Here is an 18,197-nt window from a genome sequence, read left to right as displayed (position 1 = left end):
AAGTGAGTTTTGAGCTAAAGCATTAATCTCATAAAATGGTGTTTTATTTACAAAGTTTAGGAGGAACATGTTTAAATTATCTACCCAGTCAGCACTTGAGGAGGTCTATACTTTCAGCTGGTACCTATCCAAGTCAGGTATAAGGGAGGAGTACTCTGGGTTTGGGCCAAATTCCGAGCTCAGAACCCTCCCTCGGACTCCACGCCAAGAACGCATACTCTTTACTCAATCTGATTATTTGTTTGAACTTGTGAACTGTCATATTTGTTGGCAATTGTAGCTATAATGCACCTGTCAAAGACTCACCAGGCTCCACCTTTACACCAACATCACTCTATCGTCACATTCCCAGGGTAACATTCAGAGTCACTCATCTTGGATCTCCCTACCAGTAGCAACTGAGGTGTGTGTACTTCCATCATCCTGGATCCAGCCGTCACGATCTCCAAATCCACTTGCAAAGATAAGAGACTGATAAATCCATTTGATATAACCATTCAACCAGACCCATTTCAGGAGATCATTCATGCTCTAAGAAGAGCACTCACATTGCTGCTTCCACCTCGGCTTCTTCACCGATGGACGTCGCCAGTCCCATGGTCAATCCTGCTTTCCGGACCTTCCTCTTAACATGTCTCCACCTGTCAAGTCCATTCCTTTGAATTCCACTTCCATTGAAAGCCTGGTTGAACAGCAGTCTATAGACATTACTGAGTGTTACACCCCAGTTACCACAGAGACCTGGCATGGGACTGCGCCATTGACATCATACTGGGTGAGCCAGTGAACAGAAGGCCATAGAGGAGTACATTCAAGAGGCCCTCGATCAAGGATACATCTGACCATCTACTTCTCCTGCTGCCTCAAATTTCTTTTTTTTTTTGTGGCTAAGAAGGAAAGAGGCTTGAGGCCTTGCATCGAATACCAGGCCCTTAACAAAATCACAGCAAAATTCTGTTTTCCACTTCCCCTCGTCCCAGCAGATCTGGAACAACTCTGTGGTGCCTCCATTTTCACTAATCTGGACCTCCGGAGTGCTTATAACCTCATCCTGATACGTGAGGGGGACGAGTGGAAGACTGGTTTTGTGACCCCCTACTGGCCACTATGAGTACTGCGTGATGCTGTTTGGCCTGGTCATCGCCCCCTCCTTATTCCAGGATTTCATGCACTAGGTGCTCCAGGAGTACCTCCACAGGTTTGTACTAGTCTACATCGATGACATCATAGTGTACCTTCGGACAATAGCCGAACATCGCTCCTCCAACGCTTACATGAGTTTCACCTGTTTCTGAAGGCAGAAAAGTGTCTCTTCTATCAATCTTCTGTCAAGCTATTTGGTTATGAGATTAGCAAGAACAGCATCAAGATGGACGATGGGAAGGTATCTGCTATCCGTGACTGGCAGAGGTTGGCCGATAGTGGATGCCATCGTCTTGGCATACCATGTTATATTTAAGCTATGTGAGGTTACAATGCGATATTTAATCTTTGTACATATGTCTATTGTTGTTTTGTTTGCAGAAATACACACACAAGAAGAGCTAAGGTTTCATATATTTATTCAAAACATTGGTTTGTTGACTTTTAGTGGAACATTTTTTAAACTTTAGTTGTAGAAACAATGGCTACTCCCTAAACAGCAATCAAATGGAACAACATTTCCTGCAGTTGCTAATTGTGATCATTATGTTTTCTTTTAAATAGCCTGTATCATCATATCTTCTCTGAACCAATTACTGCATGCCTATTATGTTCTTAAAATATAATAGTCATTTAGTTGAAGCTTTATTTGTAAACTTAAAAATAATCCACTTTTTTGTACTACATATATACAATATATATTTTGAAATATGCTGACATTATCAATGCATGCATTTTTGTCGCCATGTCTGTGTACAAAATATGAACCTACTGTTCATGCAAGCATTTGTGGGTAAATCACAGTCCTGTCACCAACACTCCATATGTCCTCGGCATCAGTGTATGCTGGGGGCTGTCAGAAGGGCTATTTAGAGGACTGGAGTCCACTCCTCCAATTGAGGGCAGGTAGGCAAGGTGCAGAATGGGTAACTGCAGAGAGAGCCTGCGCTGAATGCTGTGGAAGCAACACATCCATTAAATGAAGTGATCTGGAATTTTCCAGACATTTTTTTTTTCTTTAAAAAAAAAACAACTTAAGGATATTGCAGAACATTGCATTCAAATTCCAGTTTACTTTTAAAGGATTGATAGAGACATGAAACCCACTGTTCAGGGGAGTTGATGTCTTCCAGCAGATTCCTGTTGCATTTGGAGCTTTCGGGGAGAGTCAGACATTTCTCCTTGACTAAAAAGACATAACATTGAGATATTTTCATAAAAGGCAAACTTTTATAAAAAAAGAGTTAAATCCCTTTACAGAGCCACTGGGTATCAACTATCAGCTGGTGTTCAAAGCAATGCGCTGAATGATGCTAAATCCCTAAGAATTCACAAAATGGGAACAAAATTACAAAAATCTTTAAATAATAACCTAAGTTTGATGATACAGTGAACACAGATAGTAGAAGATATTTTATGTGATTAAAATCAACTTCTTTTCATGCACGTTCATTTTTTGAGATAATAGTTAATAACTTCTTAATTCTTTTTAAAAATCTTGGGACACCAAAGTGTTCTGCATTTGTGTGCCTTAAAGTGGTAATTCACCCAAAAATTTAAATTCTGTCAAAAGCTGCTGAATGAATTTCTTTCTTCTGCTGAACAAAAAAGAAGATATTTTGAAGAATGTCCGTAACCAAACAATTAATGGGCCCCATTGACTTCCATAGCATTTTTTTTTTCATACAATGAAAGTCAATGGGGTTATTTTGCATTCAGCAGAATGAAGAAATTCAAACAGGTTTGGAACAACTTGAGGGTGAGTAAATGATAAGAAAATCTGAATTTTCCTTTTGGGTTGAACTATCCCTTAAAACCATCAGTCCATAAAGACTGTGTTTGCTGCATCTGCACACAGGTGCGCTCACTCAATACCTTCTTCTATAGCCTACCTGCTTTGTGCACAAAACTTCTGACGATGACATTCTCCATAACGCAAGGACTCGGTTCATTTAGTTGCCTGGTCAAATTCTCCAGCTCAGCATCCAGCTGTGGGAAATCACAATAAATTAAAACAACAACAACATACAAATGATTCTAAAGGCACTTCATCCATCCCAAAACTTCTGACTTAACATGTCCTAACACGTCCTCTAAGTTGTACTTGTGAACCTCCTGGGTTTGTCATCCCTTCTTGATGGTGTTATTGCTTTCTGGAGAAAAACTGTAACAATGCACTATATGCGAGTTCTTGTAAGTCACTGTGACCACCAGAGGTAAAACTGTGAGTAATTCTAATTATTTTGCTTATTATTATTAGATGTTTGCCTGGTTTGTCTAATTTGACCTCTTTTGGATAATCATTCAAGTATGTTTGGTTGGATTGACATTTAATACTCACTGACTTTGCCTTCTTTTCATGGTTATAAAGCAATCTGCAAAGTAAATAAATGTAAATGCTGAAAGCTTCTCACTTCATTAATGTGGCGTCTGAGGTTTAGGTTTTCTGACTGTAGAATGTCCAGGCTTAGCGAGATGTTCTGCGTCACGTCAGTCACAAAGTCAGATGCTCCTGTGTCGTCCTGCTCCATAATGTTCCTAACATCATTGTCTTGTTCACTCTCCTTTTGTAATTCGCTATGCCACTGCGTGAGGTGGAACCGCCTTGACAAGAATGCAGGATCAGGACCCATCCTTATGATGATAATCTGTTAAATATATATGGGTATAAACTATCGGCTGGAGTTCAAAACAATGTGACAAATGACAATTGATAAAATAAAAATCATATAAATTTTTAAAAATGAGAATTGCAGCTAATATGCATCTCATACCTTTGGAAGAAACACCATACACAGAGTGCTACAGCAGCATGTGATGATCACAAGGGTCACAATGCAGAACTGCACATTTGGGTGATCCTGCCACAGCATGGATGCACATGTACCAATCAGAATCACTGGGACTGACACAAAGACACTGAATCGGATACCCCTGCTGTCATTTATGGCAGGGATGTTCATGTGTCGTGTGGTCCAGGCCAGGAAACAGGTACTCAGCTGGATAGGAGACAGAGACATGTTCTTTTGTCATCTGTTTCATTATTGCTATCTAAGGAATCACTGTATGAAATGTTTTTAATCTAATCTCATACCAGGAGTATCCCCTTATAAACATAGAATGCAGCCATCCAAAAACCCATGTTTGTGTTTTCACATCGCTCTGAAAAGGGCTGAATGAAAAAATCTTGCCCGTGAGGGTCAGCCTAAAACAAAAAGAGAAAAAGACTGATAAGCATGAAAATTTAAAGGTCAAAAAAAGAACATGACAACATGTGTTCCAAAAAAAGAAAGACGTCATATAGATTTGGATTAAATGATGATTGAGAATGAGAATTTAATTTTTGGGTGAACTATTTCTTTGAGAGAGCTTGTATTGCTTTAAAGTGACAATTAAATATTTTACAGAATACTGCAATATTTATTAGAAATGATTTATCTGTGCACATCATTATTTTTGACTTTATTTTTGATTATTTAACTTCTCCACCTCTTGGCGGGACAAATAGTCACTCAAATGAGATCACAGCAATAGCAAACCACAACATCCAATACAAATTTCCGATGGATGATATCAAGTCCCACCCTACATTTTTTTCTTGTTCAAGAAGCCGTTTCACTCAGATATAGGTCACAATAGGGAAGAAAAGACTATCTTAACTTCCATTTCACGCCGGCTTTAAGTATGTCCAAATGTTCTTGGCAGGTTTGGAAAATTATGTTCTGCTTAGTGCTCACCTCTGTACGATACTCCTTCACTGTTCTCCTCAAAGGATCCAAAATGTGCAGACAAATTAATAAACTCAGGTCAATCAACAAAAGCAACATAACCAGGAGAACTAGCCCATAGTCCTTTGTGGGCTGGGGTAGCTAATAAAAAAAATTGAATTAAAGACTGACAGGAAGAACACACTGTAACCCTTAATAATTGAAATAAATTATTTTCCAAACAATACATAGCCATTCTTTTTATATAGTAAGCACAAACTGTAAATCTTTCTTACCTTTGTTTCCATGCTGTGGTTTTTGAAGAATGAATGAATTTTCCAAGTTTTCACAAACATGGCCGCAAACGATGCTGTACATCCAATAGATAGACATGATATTTGTACCTGTGAATAATGCCACAGATCATTATTATGTACAATATTTTGTATTTAGACACATATAAACCCACAGCAGATCTCATTATTATGTCTTTTAATTGTCTTCATAAAAAGTGCTAACCAAAAAACAACTGTAACAATATTCTGATGGCATGAGGACTTACAGAGCAAGAAACTTCAAATAATCTATCAGAAACATAAGACCCATCCAATCCTATGAAGAAGATGGAGGAATAAGACAACACAGCGCCAAGAATGATTAAAGTGTTCATAAAAGGTGTTGACATGCTAATGGCCCTGTGAAAGACAAAAGATATAACCATAGTTTCAAAGAAATGCTTTTAGTGCTGTTGAATGAATGGATAAATACATTCATAAACATTAACCTAACACATGTCTTACCAATGATTGTAGTATTTCACACTGAAGACTAGGAGACTGCAAGCTGTAAAAATTCCTAAGAAAGATAGAAACGCCACAACACTGTAAAGTAATATACTGATGCGTTTCCTCTGTGGGTATACATGGGTTCGGTCCTTTGTGGGTTTATCCCCTGTAGAAGACAAATGCATGTGCTTTATTTCAGGACAGATATTTATAATATCAACGAAATTCCATCAACAAACTTTTACGCATGTAAGTGAGATATATAAAAATATCTGTATGCACAACATCAAACTCCATATTTTCTTTTTCATAGTCTTACTTTGAAATCGGATTGGACTGATGAACTCTAGTTCGTCTGTAATGGCACTATATTTTTCAATCTCGACAGCTTTTCCATCTATGGCGTAAGAAAAATCTGCTGTCAAGAATAATAAAAAGACAATGTGAAGAAAGTTATGAAGCCTCAAATAAATTGATCTGTACCTTGATATTGTGCAAACTTCACACTGGCCATTCTTTCACCTTTTTGGAACATAATGTGACCCTGAATAACAATAACATAAAAATGCAACTTTTTTTAGATAGATAGATAGATAGATTTTTTAGATAGATAGATAGATAGATAGATAGATAGATAGATAGATAGATAGATAGATAGATAGATAGATAGATAGATAGATAGAATTTTGAAACGTTGTACACACTGTCACACCAAAGAAGTTGATCTTGTCCATGGCCTCCAGAATCATTTGTCCCACTTCTTGGTCAGTGACAGTAAAGTTGCGATGGATGCTGTATTTCTCTCTGTACCTCACAGTCTCCATGACTCTTGTTAAAACTTTGGCAATTACCCATGTACCATCATAAGCAAAGCCATGAAACTTGCTTGCACCCAGACCCTTCAGCCATCGTTTTTCGTCATACTCCTTCTCGTACTCCTGTGGTGTCTGAGTAGAATCAGTATAGATATATAAAAATAAAAATAAATCCCTATAAAACAATGTCATATTGTTTACAACAACTGCTCATTACCTCAAACAAAGATGATGATATGAGTTAAATGCAAACATACCCTACCAGAGATCCCTCTGATGTGTCTGGAGCTAAGAGTCTCGATATCTGCACTGATGGATCCCTCTATGGCAGTCAGTATGTTTTTAGCTGTGCAGTTGGTGGAGTCAGTGTTAGTCCACCAGCTGTCTTGGGTCCAGTCTGGCAGAATCCACTGGTACTTTTGGCCATACATGCTGAGATTATAAACCTGGACACAATTTATTATGTCTAATAAATCTAATTCTGACTGGTCAATCGTGGAATTCAGCAGTCAGAGATTTCCTATAATATTTGGCATCATTCATGGCAACACTACATCTGCTCATACGGGTTACCAACTGCTACTGTTACTTTCACTTCACATGGTGATAGAGAAGATATAAAAGACAGGAAAGTGAAGAAAGTACAAGAAAAGAGAGGTAATATTTGCAAATGGGCTGTTGAGTTGTAGGGGGCATAACTTGTAGTAGTACGCGTAATGAGTAAAGCGTGGTTTGTATTACTGCAGGACACAGTCGGATACATTGCTTGTGTTGGTATCTTGCTCTCGCTTCATACAAGTGCAACTTTCCATCTTGCTTCTCACTTACCTATCAATTGTAATGAAAATTACCTCAGAGGACTGCAGTATTTATTTTACAGTTGCAGTGTTTGTCTTGTTTCTATAGGCTGATTCATTGGAAATTATAATGGACTATTTTTTCTTAACAGAAGCTTTCTTTTCTTTGGCAGTTAATAACTTGCTTTAAATTTTGACGGACTAATGTGTTGATGAGTTTCCCTTTTCGGCTTGATTGCGTGTCCCCAACAACCTCCATAGTCCCATTTAGCCACTTGTTAGCAATCGCCTTTTTATATTTTAAGATAAAATAAAAGCTTTTTTAAAAATCACAAGGGGTATTACAGTATTTTATGCTGTAGAATTAAATGTGAAAATACTTGTGTTTCCACAGTCTTTATTTCAGACATTCATGACTAAAGGACGATGGAAATCAGAAGTCATTTCTGGGTTTTGGCCTACATCAAATATGCCATCCCTGCAGTACTCTATATAATTTAAAGACCTAGTTCCTAACTTTAGAATCCTATCTTATCTGTTTGGTTACTATGCCAATTTCAGTTAGGACCTCATTAAAAGCAATTACAAAATGACATTTCTTAACAGCGATGTTTGATGGTGGAACACCCAAATGATGTGCTGCACTTTGACGACAAAACTCTGACAAATAATTCCAGACTCCTATGAAATAAAAGGATTAGGCTTTGTCTTTTCTACCAAGCTTATCAAAACGTCACTTAATGAAAAGCACCACTTATTTTGTTTTTTATTCTTGAGTTTTTCCGTTTTACTTGTCAGATCTTAACTTAAGACTTAAGAAAGTTAGAAACTTAGAAAGTTTCTGTAATACGCCCCCTGACCTATAAAGAAGCTTTTGTGTGATTGTGTGATTGAAACGTTCCATGGATGTTAAAGGTTCTTCATGGAACCATCAATGCCAATAAAGAATCCTTTTTTCAAGAATGTATGGCTGGGATATACTTACACAGCAGAAGACTTTGGCAGCTAAGCTCACATCAAAATGAGCAATCACTATTCTCACATCATTGTCCTGTAAAGAAAGAACTTTATAAATGTCTACAGATAAATATACATTTCGGAATGTGATTTGTGGATGTGTATTATAAAAAATAACCTCTTTATAGCTTTCGTGCAACTCTGTAGTGATGCACCCAAAAAAGATAAGTATTGAGACAAGTTCATAGTTGATTTACAGAATGTGTGTGAGGAAACCAGACCTGCAAATACACACCTTTAGTTTTTTCACACAATCGCAGGGGACTTCAGAGAAGCTTTCCGCCTCTGCTAGCTGGATGTTAGCCACCTCCAGATGCCTGCTTAAGTCTCTCTGTACCTTTTTGAGAGAATACGAGTTTTCAGTTCACCTTCTATCAAGCCCCATATGTTTCATTTTTTCCCAGATTAGTAAGTAGTATTACCTCTGTGAACTTCTGCTCACGCTGGGTCAATGTACCAACTCTACTCCATCCATACTGCCTGAGAAACCTCACCAGCGCCACATTAACTGCACTGTCTGATGGCACGGTACGGAAGAAGTTTGGAAATCTTCTTTTGTTGGCTAGTGAAGGTGCCGTTACCTCAAATGACAGCTGGGAAACAAAGAAACAATTGGACAAATTTAAATAAAACACCAACATCTCTCAAGTAGCCTATTTGAGTTTATCATTACAAATGGCATGGAAGTGGGGATAATCAGTCAGATAATCAGATTGATTGATTGATTGAGTACCTGCACAAGGTTGAAACCCTCCAGTGATTGGGCTAGGATGGACGTCACTGACGAACACACCCCTCCAAAGATCATGATAGGTTTGGGGCCATTGAATATGGTGTCAAAAAATGCTTTGAGTGCTTTTCCGTTATCACACTAATAGCAGAAAGAGAGCAAGTGTAATACAGACACAGTCAAGATGATCAGCAAAATGTAGTGTAGGTTTATTTTTTGTATACATTTGAACCAGGCTTATTTATAGTAGCGGTCAGAGGAAAGGCTAGTGGTATCATGTGATTACCACGTACAATGGGTTTTAACAACAATACAAATTTGGATGTCTTTTACCTTGCTTATCCAATTATAAAAAAGCAACAATTTTATCAGTATATACATGTCGTTAGATAACAAGAAGGGTTTATTTATTTTTTTGCTGGGAATGCAGCAGAAAATGCACTGATAATCATATTTGGTTTGTAATGTATTTGGCTTCTACGATTTAACCAGCTAAAACAATTGTACAACATGCAACGGCAGTCATCTATGGTAATGGTAAGGATCATGGCAGATTAGTAGTGTGTGTGATTTTCACTGTACCTTATCTTAGAAGCAAAGATAATTAACAAAAATAATAATAAAATAAAAATACGGAGAGACTTTTAATTTAAGTCAAGTAATTTCTTACATTTTTAAAGTTCATCCTTATGAACAGTGGCATTAGCTTCAGCAACACGGGCTGTTTGCAATAACTATTATTTATAGACAGACTCCCAACTCTAACTGTAGCAGAAATTAATCATTTCTATATTTATTTTTAAATGAACTCATACAGTAAAAATGCTATCAGAGAGAATTTAAAGAGTTTGCCCGCATGAAAATTATGTCATAATTTACCCACCCTCATGTAATTCCAAATCTATAAGACTTCCTTTCTTCTATGAAACACAAGAAGATATTGTTCCAAAGACATTTTCCAAAATATATCTGTTAGATATTTATAAATTTAAAAGATATAGACTTTGGAACGACAATAGGCCTAGCTAATGATGTCAGAATTGTAATTTTTGAGTCAACTATCCCTTTAACATTTGAGAGTTCTTAGTAGTTTCTGAGCTTCTTTTGGCTCCACCATCAAAATCAATTGAGAAAAAGAAGCGGGTATGTTGTATTACCTCCGAGTCTGTGAGGTGAAACTGAAGCTCGTAGTTGCCTAGAGGAGACGGCTGCTCGCTCAAATGACTCAATGCTAGTTCAACAGCAGGAAGAACCTCTGCCGTAATGTTGCCCCTCGCTGGATCTCCGCTGACTGGCAGAATCCATAAAACCGGTAGCTTGTGTCGCACCAGGCAATAGCACAATGGCACCTGAGTCAGTTCCCAGAAAGTGAGAACATTCAACAAGTTCCACCAGTATTCCATCCTCTCAGTAAACATGAACTCACACAGCTTCTTAGCATTTTCTAAAGCCTCGTCTGTTGTCTCTCTCTAGCTCTCAACCATCCAGGGATAAAGGGATAAGGACTGACTTTGGACATCTGCTGCAACACTAAATCCTCAGAAAGAGGAGGAAACACCACCACACAAGTCTCAGGACACACAGGTTTCTCCTAATGCCCTCTACACAGGCTGTTTGGACCTTTTTATGTGAACAATAAGGTAAAAAACAATTGCACTAAAGTGGTGTCTTTGAGTCTTTAGGTGGGCTGATATAAAACTCTTAAAACTTGGCAAATATAGATCAGGCAAATATTAAAAAGGATATCAAATACGTTGATATCCTTATAAATAAAATAAAATTATAGAGACAAACAAATTAATCAAGTAAATATTAAAACTGTAATAGTAAATAAGTTTCATGATAAGTACTTACATGACAACAACCATTTAATGATGAATTCAAGACTACCCTAGCAGGTCTGATTAGGTCACATGGCCCTTATGGGGTCAGCCCTATGTTCCGACAGCCCTATGTTCCCTCGGCCCTATGTTCCCACATTTCTAAGATTTTTTTTTTTACGATTTGTCTAAACCCCAGTTACGGGTAGGTTTAGGGGTGGGGTCAGGGGTAGGCCATTTGTGGGAACATTGTCTAAACCCCAGTTACAGGTAGGTTTAGGGGTGGGGTCAGGGGTAGGCCATTTGTGGGAACATAGGGCTGTGGGAACATAGGCATGATCCCGTGCTTATAAGGCACACTGAATAACTTAATAAGCAATTGTGGTTTTAAGACCTTTAAGAGAATATCGCAGATCTTACATTATCTCATGTTTGCAGAGATGGAAACAGACATATTTTGATACCAAGGTACATCACGTAAACAATTCTGATAGAAAATACACCGGGTCAATGAGCCCCTCAATGTTATACAGCACAGAAGAGACACAAAAGATCTTACATTTGAGAATAATCAAACATATCAGTAAGTATAGCTATCAATATCTAGAATTCATAAAGAAAAGATTAATAAGATTCATAAAAAGAAATAATGAATAAAAGACAATAATCAAAAGAATAAATATGAATACTTTATCATACACCATTAATACTCTAAACACACAACATTATTTTAGAATTCAGACACTATATACACATACACATTACTTTAATTGGTCACCCAGTTGTGTATAAAACTTTTTTTTATTCATAATTGTAATTAGTTTTCACTATTTTCTTTTTAAAGTTTTAGTAATTTTGTTGTGTGTGTTTATAATTTTTGTTGGTTTTTCATTTTTAAAATCATTTCCATATAGGTTTTACTTATTTTTATTTGTTTGTTTTAGTTATTTTTAAATTACACTAACAAATATTTTTATATATATTCTATTTTATTTCAGTTAATGTTTATTTCAATTTTTCATTGCTTGTTTTATTTCACAATAATCCTGTCAGGGTTCTGTCACTTCTGTCTAGTCTATTTCTTGGCTTTGTGACAGAGCCCTGACACTCCTGTTTTGTCTTGTCTGTGTGCCTTGTTTCATGTGCTTTCATGTCGTGTTTTGTCTTGTGCTGTGTAGCAGGCAGCTTGTTAACACTGGCTGCGTGCTTTCATGTTGTCATGTTTTGTTTGAACGTGACTTATGAGTGTTCTCATTAGCTGCTTGTTCATGTCTTGTTTTGTTGGGGCACATGGCTGGTGATTGTGTTTGCTGGCCATGTGCTCATGTGTTTGTCATGTTTGGTGTGAGCGCACGGATTGTCATGTGTTTCGGATTGTCTAACCCCGCCGAACTTGTTACATGATTATTGATTAATTTGCCCCACATGTCCTCCCTCGTTACATTCTTTGTTTTCTCTCCCTATTTAGTCTCCCTGTGTTTGCAGTCCTGTGCTGGTTTGTCGTCGTATATTTGCCCTTGTGTGTTCCTTCTGTGGTTTTTTCATGTTTTCCCCCCTTGGGGTTTTTGTTTTTATTTTTATTAATAAAAACCCATTGTTCTGTACTTGAGTCCTGGCTACTTCCACCTACCCAAACCCTGACAAATCCATAAGAGCTCATGTCATGTCAATCGTTTGCCATTGTTTCTCTGATCCAGTCCAGGTTCTGTACTTGAAACATTTGAATTTATTAATTCCACTTTGAGAATCACCCATGACATAATGCCCCTCACCTTGTAGGGCTGCTCTTTAGTTCCATAGCCCAACATGGGGAAGAACAGAGGACTTCCACCATCACCTGAGCAACTGTCAACACGTTTAACATCGTCTCTAGCACAGAACATGTTTTCAGTGACCAGCAGGTTCCCTGAATTACACTTGTTAAGAGTGTATTCCTGAACATGCCTGAAAATACAATTACAGATATCAAGAATTATATTTTTTTCTAGTTGAAATTCAATTGTTGATATCAAGAATTACCATTTTAACTAGTGAAAATAGTATTAGCCTACATATAGGCTATCTAGAAATGTAATTTTTACAGGTAAGAATGGCTATGGTGATGAGTTTATGAATATTAATGAGAACTGGATTTACTCCAAAAATTGAGGAAGAACATAACGTCAGAGAAATGCCTCCTTTATTTATTTATTAGTTTGTTTGTTTTTGTTTTGTCAGTTTCCACAAATCCCTTCACTCGATTGGGATTTCTCTTTTATTCTGGACGGCAAGGGCAGTGACTCGAGCGTATTTTGCAGTATTAAACACGTATTTATACCGATTTCATCAAGCTCCGAAAATTCTTCAAAAAGAACACAAATAATGGCCTTCTCAGCTGCCATAGTTGCAACTTTTGCGTCATCAGAACAGTCAACGCACCAACGTTTCCGTTTCAAATAACCTACATTTTGAAACTTTTTGTCGGGGCTGAACGCAGCCCAGGTCAGATCATTTGTGTTCTCGTTTTGTTTTCTTTACACTTTGTTCATCAAATGAAAACACAATACAACTAAAACGAAAAATAAAACATTTTTGTAAACATTAGCTACCATTTGTTCAGTTAAGTTCTCAAACTTTCTAGAGTATCGTAGCCTACCCCATAAGGCTTTTAACATCCTTCTGTGCCCTCTCTGCAGTCACACCTTTTTCAGTAAGGGGCAATATTTGCCCCCTTAAATCGATTTTCCAGTGCATTTTTTACCTTAACAAATTCCTTTAAATAATGCTTTAAATAAAAAATAAAAAATGTTCAATGGAGAAATATGCAATGATGGTTAAAGCTCCAGTATGTGACTTTGGTATTTGACCACAAGAGGGCGCAGTTTCCAACAATAACAAAGGCGAAGCTTGATGACGCTATGAAGGAGGTGACGATGGGAGATGTGGTTTATAATGCGTTTTCACCATCTAGCGATGTATCTAAATGGAATTAATGAATCATGATCACGGATGAGGTAATTTATTCGTTTTTGTATTACCTGTATGTCTTATCGTATTATTTTATGTCATCATAATTAATGAACTGCAAGGGACGTGAAATGTTATGCTATATTAGGCTATCCCGTTACAACATACAGCTATTTGTCAAATGATTTGTTTGGTTAATGTTGTACAGTTTTACGTTTTTTATGGTTAATGCCGTGTTGTTTAACGTGTTCAAACCAATATCTAAAAGTAAATTTGAACGAACATTTGCAAGTAATGACTAAATATTTTTTTTAACATCATCTCCGATTGTAATTGTACTGCCATAATCTCGGTCACCACACGTGATAAAAAGCCTTACCAAAGTACAAAGAGCAATATAACTTTGTTTATAAGTGCTATTATTGACAGTTGCATGTCTTACCTGTCTCAATACACTCGCGAGAGAGTCTCTGACAAGTCCAGACGCGCAGCTCTCTCCATCTCGAAAACGCCTGCCGATATTTATCCGGGTTTTATTCCTCCGTTTGTCACACAGTCCGCGACTCCGCGTGTATCCGAATATGGACGCTTTCGTTTTGTTGGCACTTCAATACTCGCCAAAGAGTTCGTGATCCATAACAGCTATAACCATACAGTCTATGGCTATAACGCTTTAACCACCACTTCCGCATTTTACCATGCGATATTCCGGTGATGTGGGTCATATTTTTTATTTTATTCCTTTTTTTATTCTTTGTCAGATGTCTTTATTGTTTATTGTGATAAGAAAAAAACCTCAATAAAGTTGTAAAAAAAAAAAAAAAAAAAAAATCCGGTGTGGTGGAATATCCTATCACATGGTCCACACCGGAAAGAAGGATAGAGAGAGCGGACATTGCGTCACTGAGGCGCGACATTTCTTTTCCGGGACGGCCAGTTATTTAAAATCGGAATTTCTCTGAAATAAAAAATCTTTGGAGACTTTTGAGATATTGTAAGTACATAACTGGAGGAAATATATCACACTGTGCAAGTTATTTTTGGAAATTTTATTACAAAATCCCTACATATTGGAGCTTTAAAAAACGTAGTGATGCTTTTAAATATTAAATTAAAACCGCCATTAGGTGGCGGCAAGTCACTGTCCTTATGTCGAGTCCTTCATTCATTCAGTAAAGAAGCAACTGGCTGTAATAAGTGCTGCGTTCCAGTATACTTTTAGACACGCACAACTTGCGAACTTCCCTAAGCACTTCCCCTCGGGGGAATCCATGCCGCCATTTTAAAGTGCGCTTCACTTCGTGAAGTGGACGAGGGAAGTTTATATGGACAGACCCTTGTTCCCTTGATTTTGACCGAGGGAGCAAGTCTACTTCATATGTACACTTCAGGCACCTATATGTCCCACAATGCAGTACGATTCTATCTAATCACCAGCACAAAAAACAACTCTATGATATATTAATTCAAATTATTTTTTTTAAACAACCCAAACACAACTATAAACATTTGGATGCTGCATTAAACAAATTCTTAAAGGGAAAAATAAATAAATCAACTCAGCTGATTCCAAGTGATTAAGGGCTTAAGCCTGTTTTATACTTCTGCGTCGCACTAAAGCCCAATTTATACTTCTGCGTCGAACTTAAGCCCAATTTATACTTCTGCGTCAAACTTACGCCGTAGCTACGTCGTAGGCTGTGTGTAGCGCGCGTACCCTTCGGCGTACCCTGACGTGCACCTCTCCAAAAATGTAACAACGCGTCAACTCTACGTGGACGCAAGCGCTGTGATTGGTCTGCTAGGACCGCTCCCTCGGGTTTCACATGCTCCCTCTGCGCGCGTGAACGCGGACAACGACGCAGAAGTATAAATGAAAACCAACGCGTTGCCTACAGCATAGAGGCTCCGGTGTAGGTCCGACGCAGAAGTATAAATCAGCCTTTGCGCCGTAGCTACGTCGTAGGCTGTGTGTAGCGCGCGTACCCTTCGGCGTATCCTGACTTGCACCTCTCCAAAAATGTAACAACGCGTCAACTCTACGCGGACACAAGCGCTGTGATTGGTCTGCTAGAACCCCTCCCTCGGGTTTCACATGCTCCCTCTGCAAGTGTAATTGCGCGTCAACCATGGACAACGACGCAGAAGTATAAATGAAAACCAACGCGTTGGCTACAGCGTAGAGGCTTCGGCGTAGGTCCGACGCAGAAGTATAAAACAGGCTTTAGGACGTTCCAGTTCAGCCCATTGCAGTTTCCGCCAGTAGTGGGCACTCGTGCAACGTAACCAATGACGTACATCCGAGTGAACGAGACGAAGGGAAGTTAGCGAGTGAAGGGCATGACAATTTTGGACTGGAACGCAGCATATGAATGAATCATTGAAGCATTGACTCCACGATTTGTTCAAAGCAGCAGATTCATTCACAAACACTGCTGTGTTCTGCTGTGGCTTTAGTGGAGCTATTGTTTTGTTGAAAAAAATACTGACAATAGTGTGTTTAAAATTAACATCACTTAATATTAATACCTTTTGTTTGTTGAACTGTTGTAGGCTATAAAATCAATGTCACATTTGCAATCGTGTGAATATTCGATTAATGTGATCAACATAAACACAGGAACTCACACAGTTTTTGTATCGAAGAGAGTTTAAATCTTAAATCGATCTCTATGCACAGTCTGTGTCTATATTTGTTCTTCATATTAAATGCTAAATCCCCAATTTTACAAAGGTAGGCTACGTGGTCGAGAACGGCAGTAAGCTGTAGCAGGATTATCCAAGGCATCATTGTTGAGTGAATGCAGTCAGTTTTGACTGGAAAAGACAAGGTAATTTGATCGGATGTCATGTATTTACAGCATTTTACCTGCTAGAAATACATGCTCAGTTTTAATGTTATTTTAAGGTGGGGTAGAATTAAATGAACGCAAAACTGAGAATTTTGTTCGCGTACCCCCTTCTGTCACCTCACGTACCCCCAGGGATAGGGGAGAGCGGGGCACAACCTAACGCAGAGCTAGTTGTACCACCCTTGTTTTAAATACTTCCACACATGCTAGCATGATGAAACTTAATGTATTTACTAGATGCCAAATCAACACTCTACAGAGAAAAAATTGTGGCAAAATTAAAATCTTTGGAAGATCCCAAAGTCTCTGGCACCGACACCACCGTCTCTGGAAAGGACACCACTGTCTCCGGCACGGACACCAACGTCTCTGGAACGGATACCACCGTCTCTGGCACGGACAAATGCACGGACACCAACGTCTCCGGCATGGACACCACTGCCCCCAGCACGGACACCAACGTCTCTGGCACAGACACCACAGTCTCCGGCACAGACTCCATAGTCTCCCAAACGGGCACCAAACTTCTCTTTTTTTCATTAAAAAATTATCTGCTAAGTCTCCGATACAGACACCACCATCTCCGGCACGGACACCAGCGTCTCCGGCATGGAAATCACCGTCTTCAGAAAGGACAGCACAGTCTCCAGCATGGACACCAATGTCTCCGGCACAGACACCACCGTCTCCAAAAAGGACACCACCATCTCTGGCACGGACACCGGCACGGACGCCACCGCCTCCAACACGGACACCACCGTCTCCGGAACGGACACCAAAGTCTCTGACACAGACACCAACGTCTCTGGCACGGAAGCCACCCACTCCGACACGGACACCACAGTCTCCGGGAACGGACACCAAAGCCTCTGACACAGACACCACCGTCTCCGGAAATGACATCAAAGTCTCCAACACAGACACCAACGTCTCCGACACAGACACCAACGTCTCTGGCATGGACACTGGCACGGACACCACCGTCTCTGGCACGGACTCCACAGTCTCTGGCACGGACACCATCGTCTCCCGAAAGGATACCACCATCTCCAGCACAGACACCACCGTCTCTGGAAAGGACACCACCATCTTCGGCACGGACCCCTCCGTCTCTGGCATGGACATCACCGTCTCCAGAACAGACACCAATGTCTCCGGCACGGACACCGGCACAGACACCAAAGTCTCCGGAACGGACACCAGCGTCTCCGGCATGGACAACGGCACAGACACCACCATCTCCGGCACGGACACCAACGTATTTGAATCAATTTTTATATTTAAAGCCATCAAGTAGGCTGTAGCGAGATTTTCACTCTTATGGCTTGTCCTTTGCTCATTGGGAAATGCTCATACACATTATAAACATCTAGCCTACGTTTGAGCAGATTCCCTCTGTAGCCTATCTCACATTGGTTTCATGTGGATTACATATTTTAACTTTCCCATTTCAAGCTTTCTATAGGTAGGCCTATCCTAATTCTTATCGTGACTGAGGCATGTATAGGCCTATACTAAGTTTCGGTTCATTGACGCACTCCACTCCTGAACAAGTATAGGTCTCTGCAGGAGGAGTTACCAGATC

At 39.1% G+C, this 18,197-nt stretch overlaps 1 protein-coding gene across 1 annotated transcript; it reads right to left on the bottom strand.

The window, feature by feature from the left end:
* Positions 1-1,546: 1,546 nt before the first annotated feature.
* Positions 1,547-17,114, bottom strand: LOC308704006 (gamma-aminobutyric acid type B receptor subunit 2; the record flags this gene model as incomplete). The annotated part of the gene is made up of 21 exons (XM_081388055.1): positions 1,547-2,098; positions 2,251-2,329; positions 3,036-3,132; positions 3,558-3,791; positions 3,918-4,142; positions 4,238-4,348; positions 4,881-5,012; positions 5,147-5,254; positions 5,413-5,545; positions 5,651-5,801; positions 5,955-6,032; positions 6,119-6,179; positions 6,340-6,582; positions 6,708-6,896; positions 8,233-8,298; positions 8,500-8,601; positions 8,687-8,857; positions 8,998-9,135; positions 10,152-10,343; positions 12,587-12,758; positions 16,870-17,114. 21 exons carry the CDS (start codon positions 17,112-17,114, stop codon positions 1,942-1,944), a joined length of 3,084 nt encoding a protein of 1,027 aa, XP_081244181.1. The 3' UTR covers positions 1,547-1,941.
* Positions 17,115-18,197: the final 1,083 nt, after the last annotated feature.

Source organism: Scardinius erythrophthalmus (genome assembly GCF_964197995.2).
Source record: "Scardinius erythrophthalmus genome assembly, chromosome: 16".
Lineage (NCBI taxonomy): Eukaryota > Metazoa > Chordata > Actinopteri > Cypriniformes > Leuciscidae > Scardinius > Scardinius erythrophthalmus.
The sequence above is the reverse complement of the archived record's forward strand: the minus strand, read 5'-3'. Positions and strand labels throughout refer to the sequence as shown.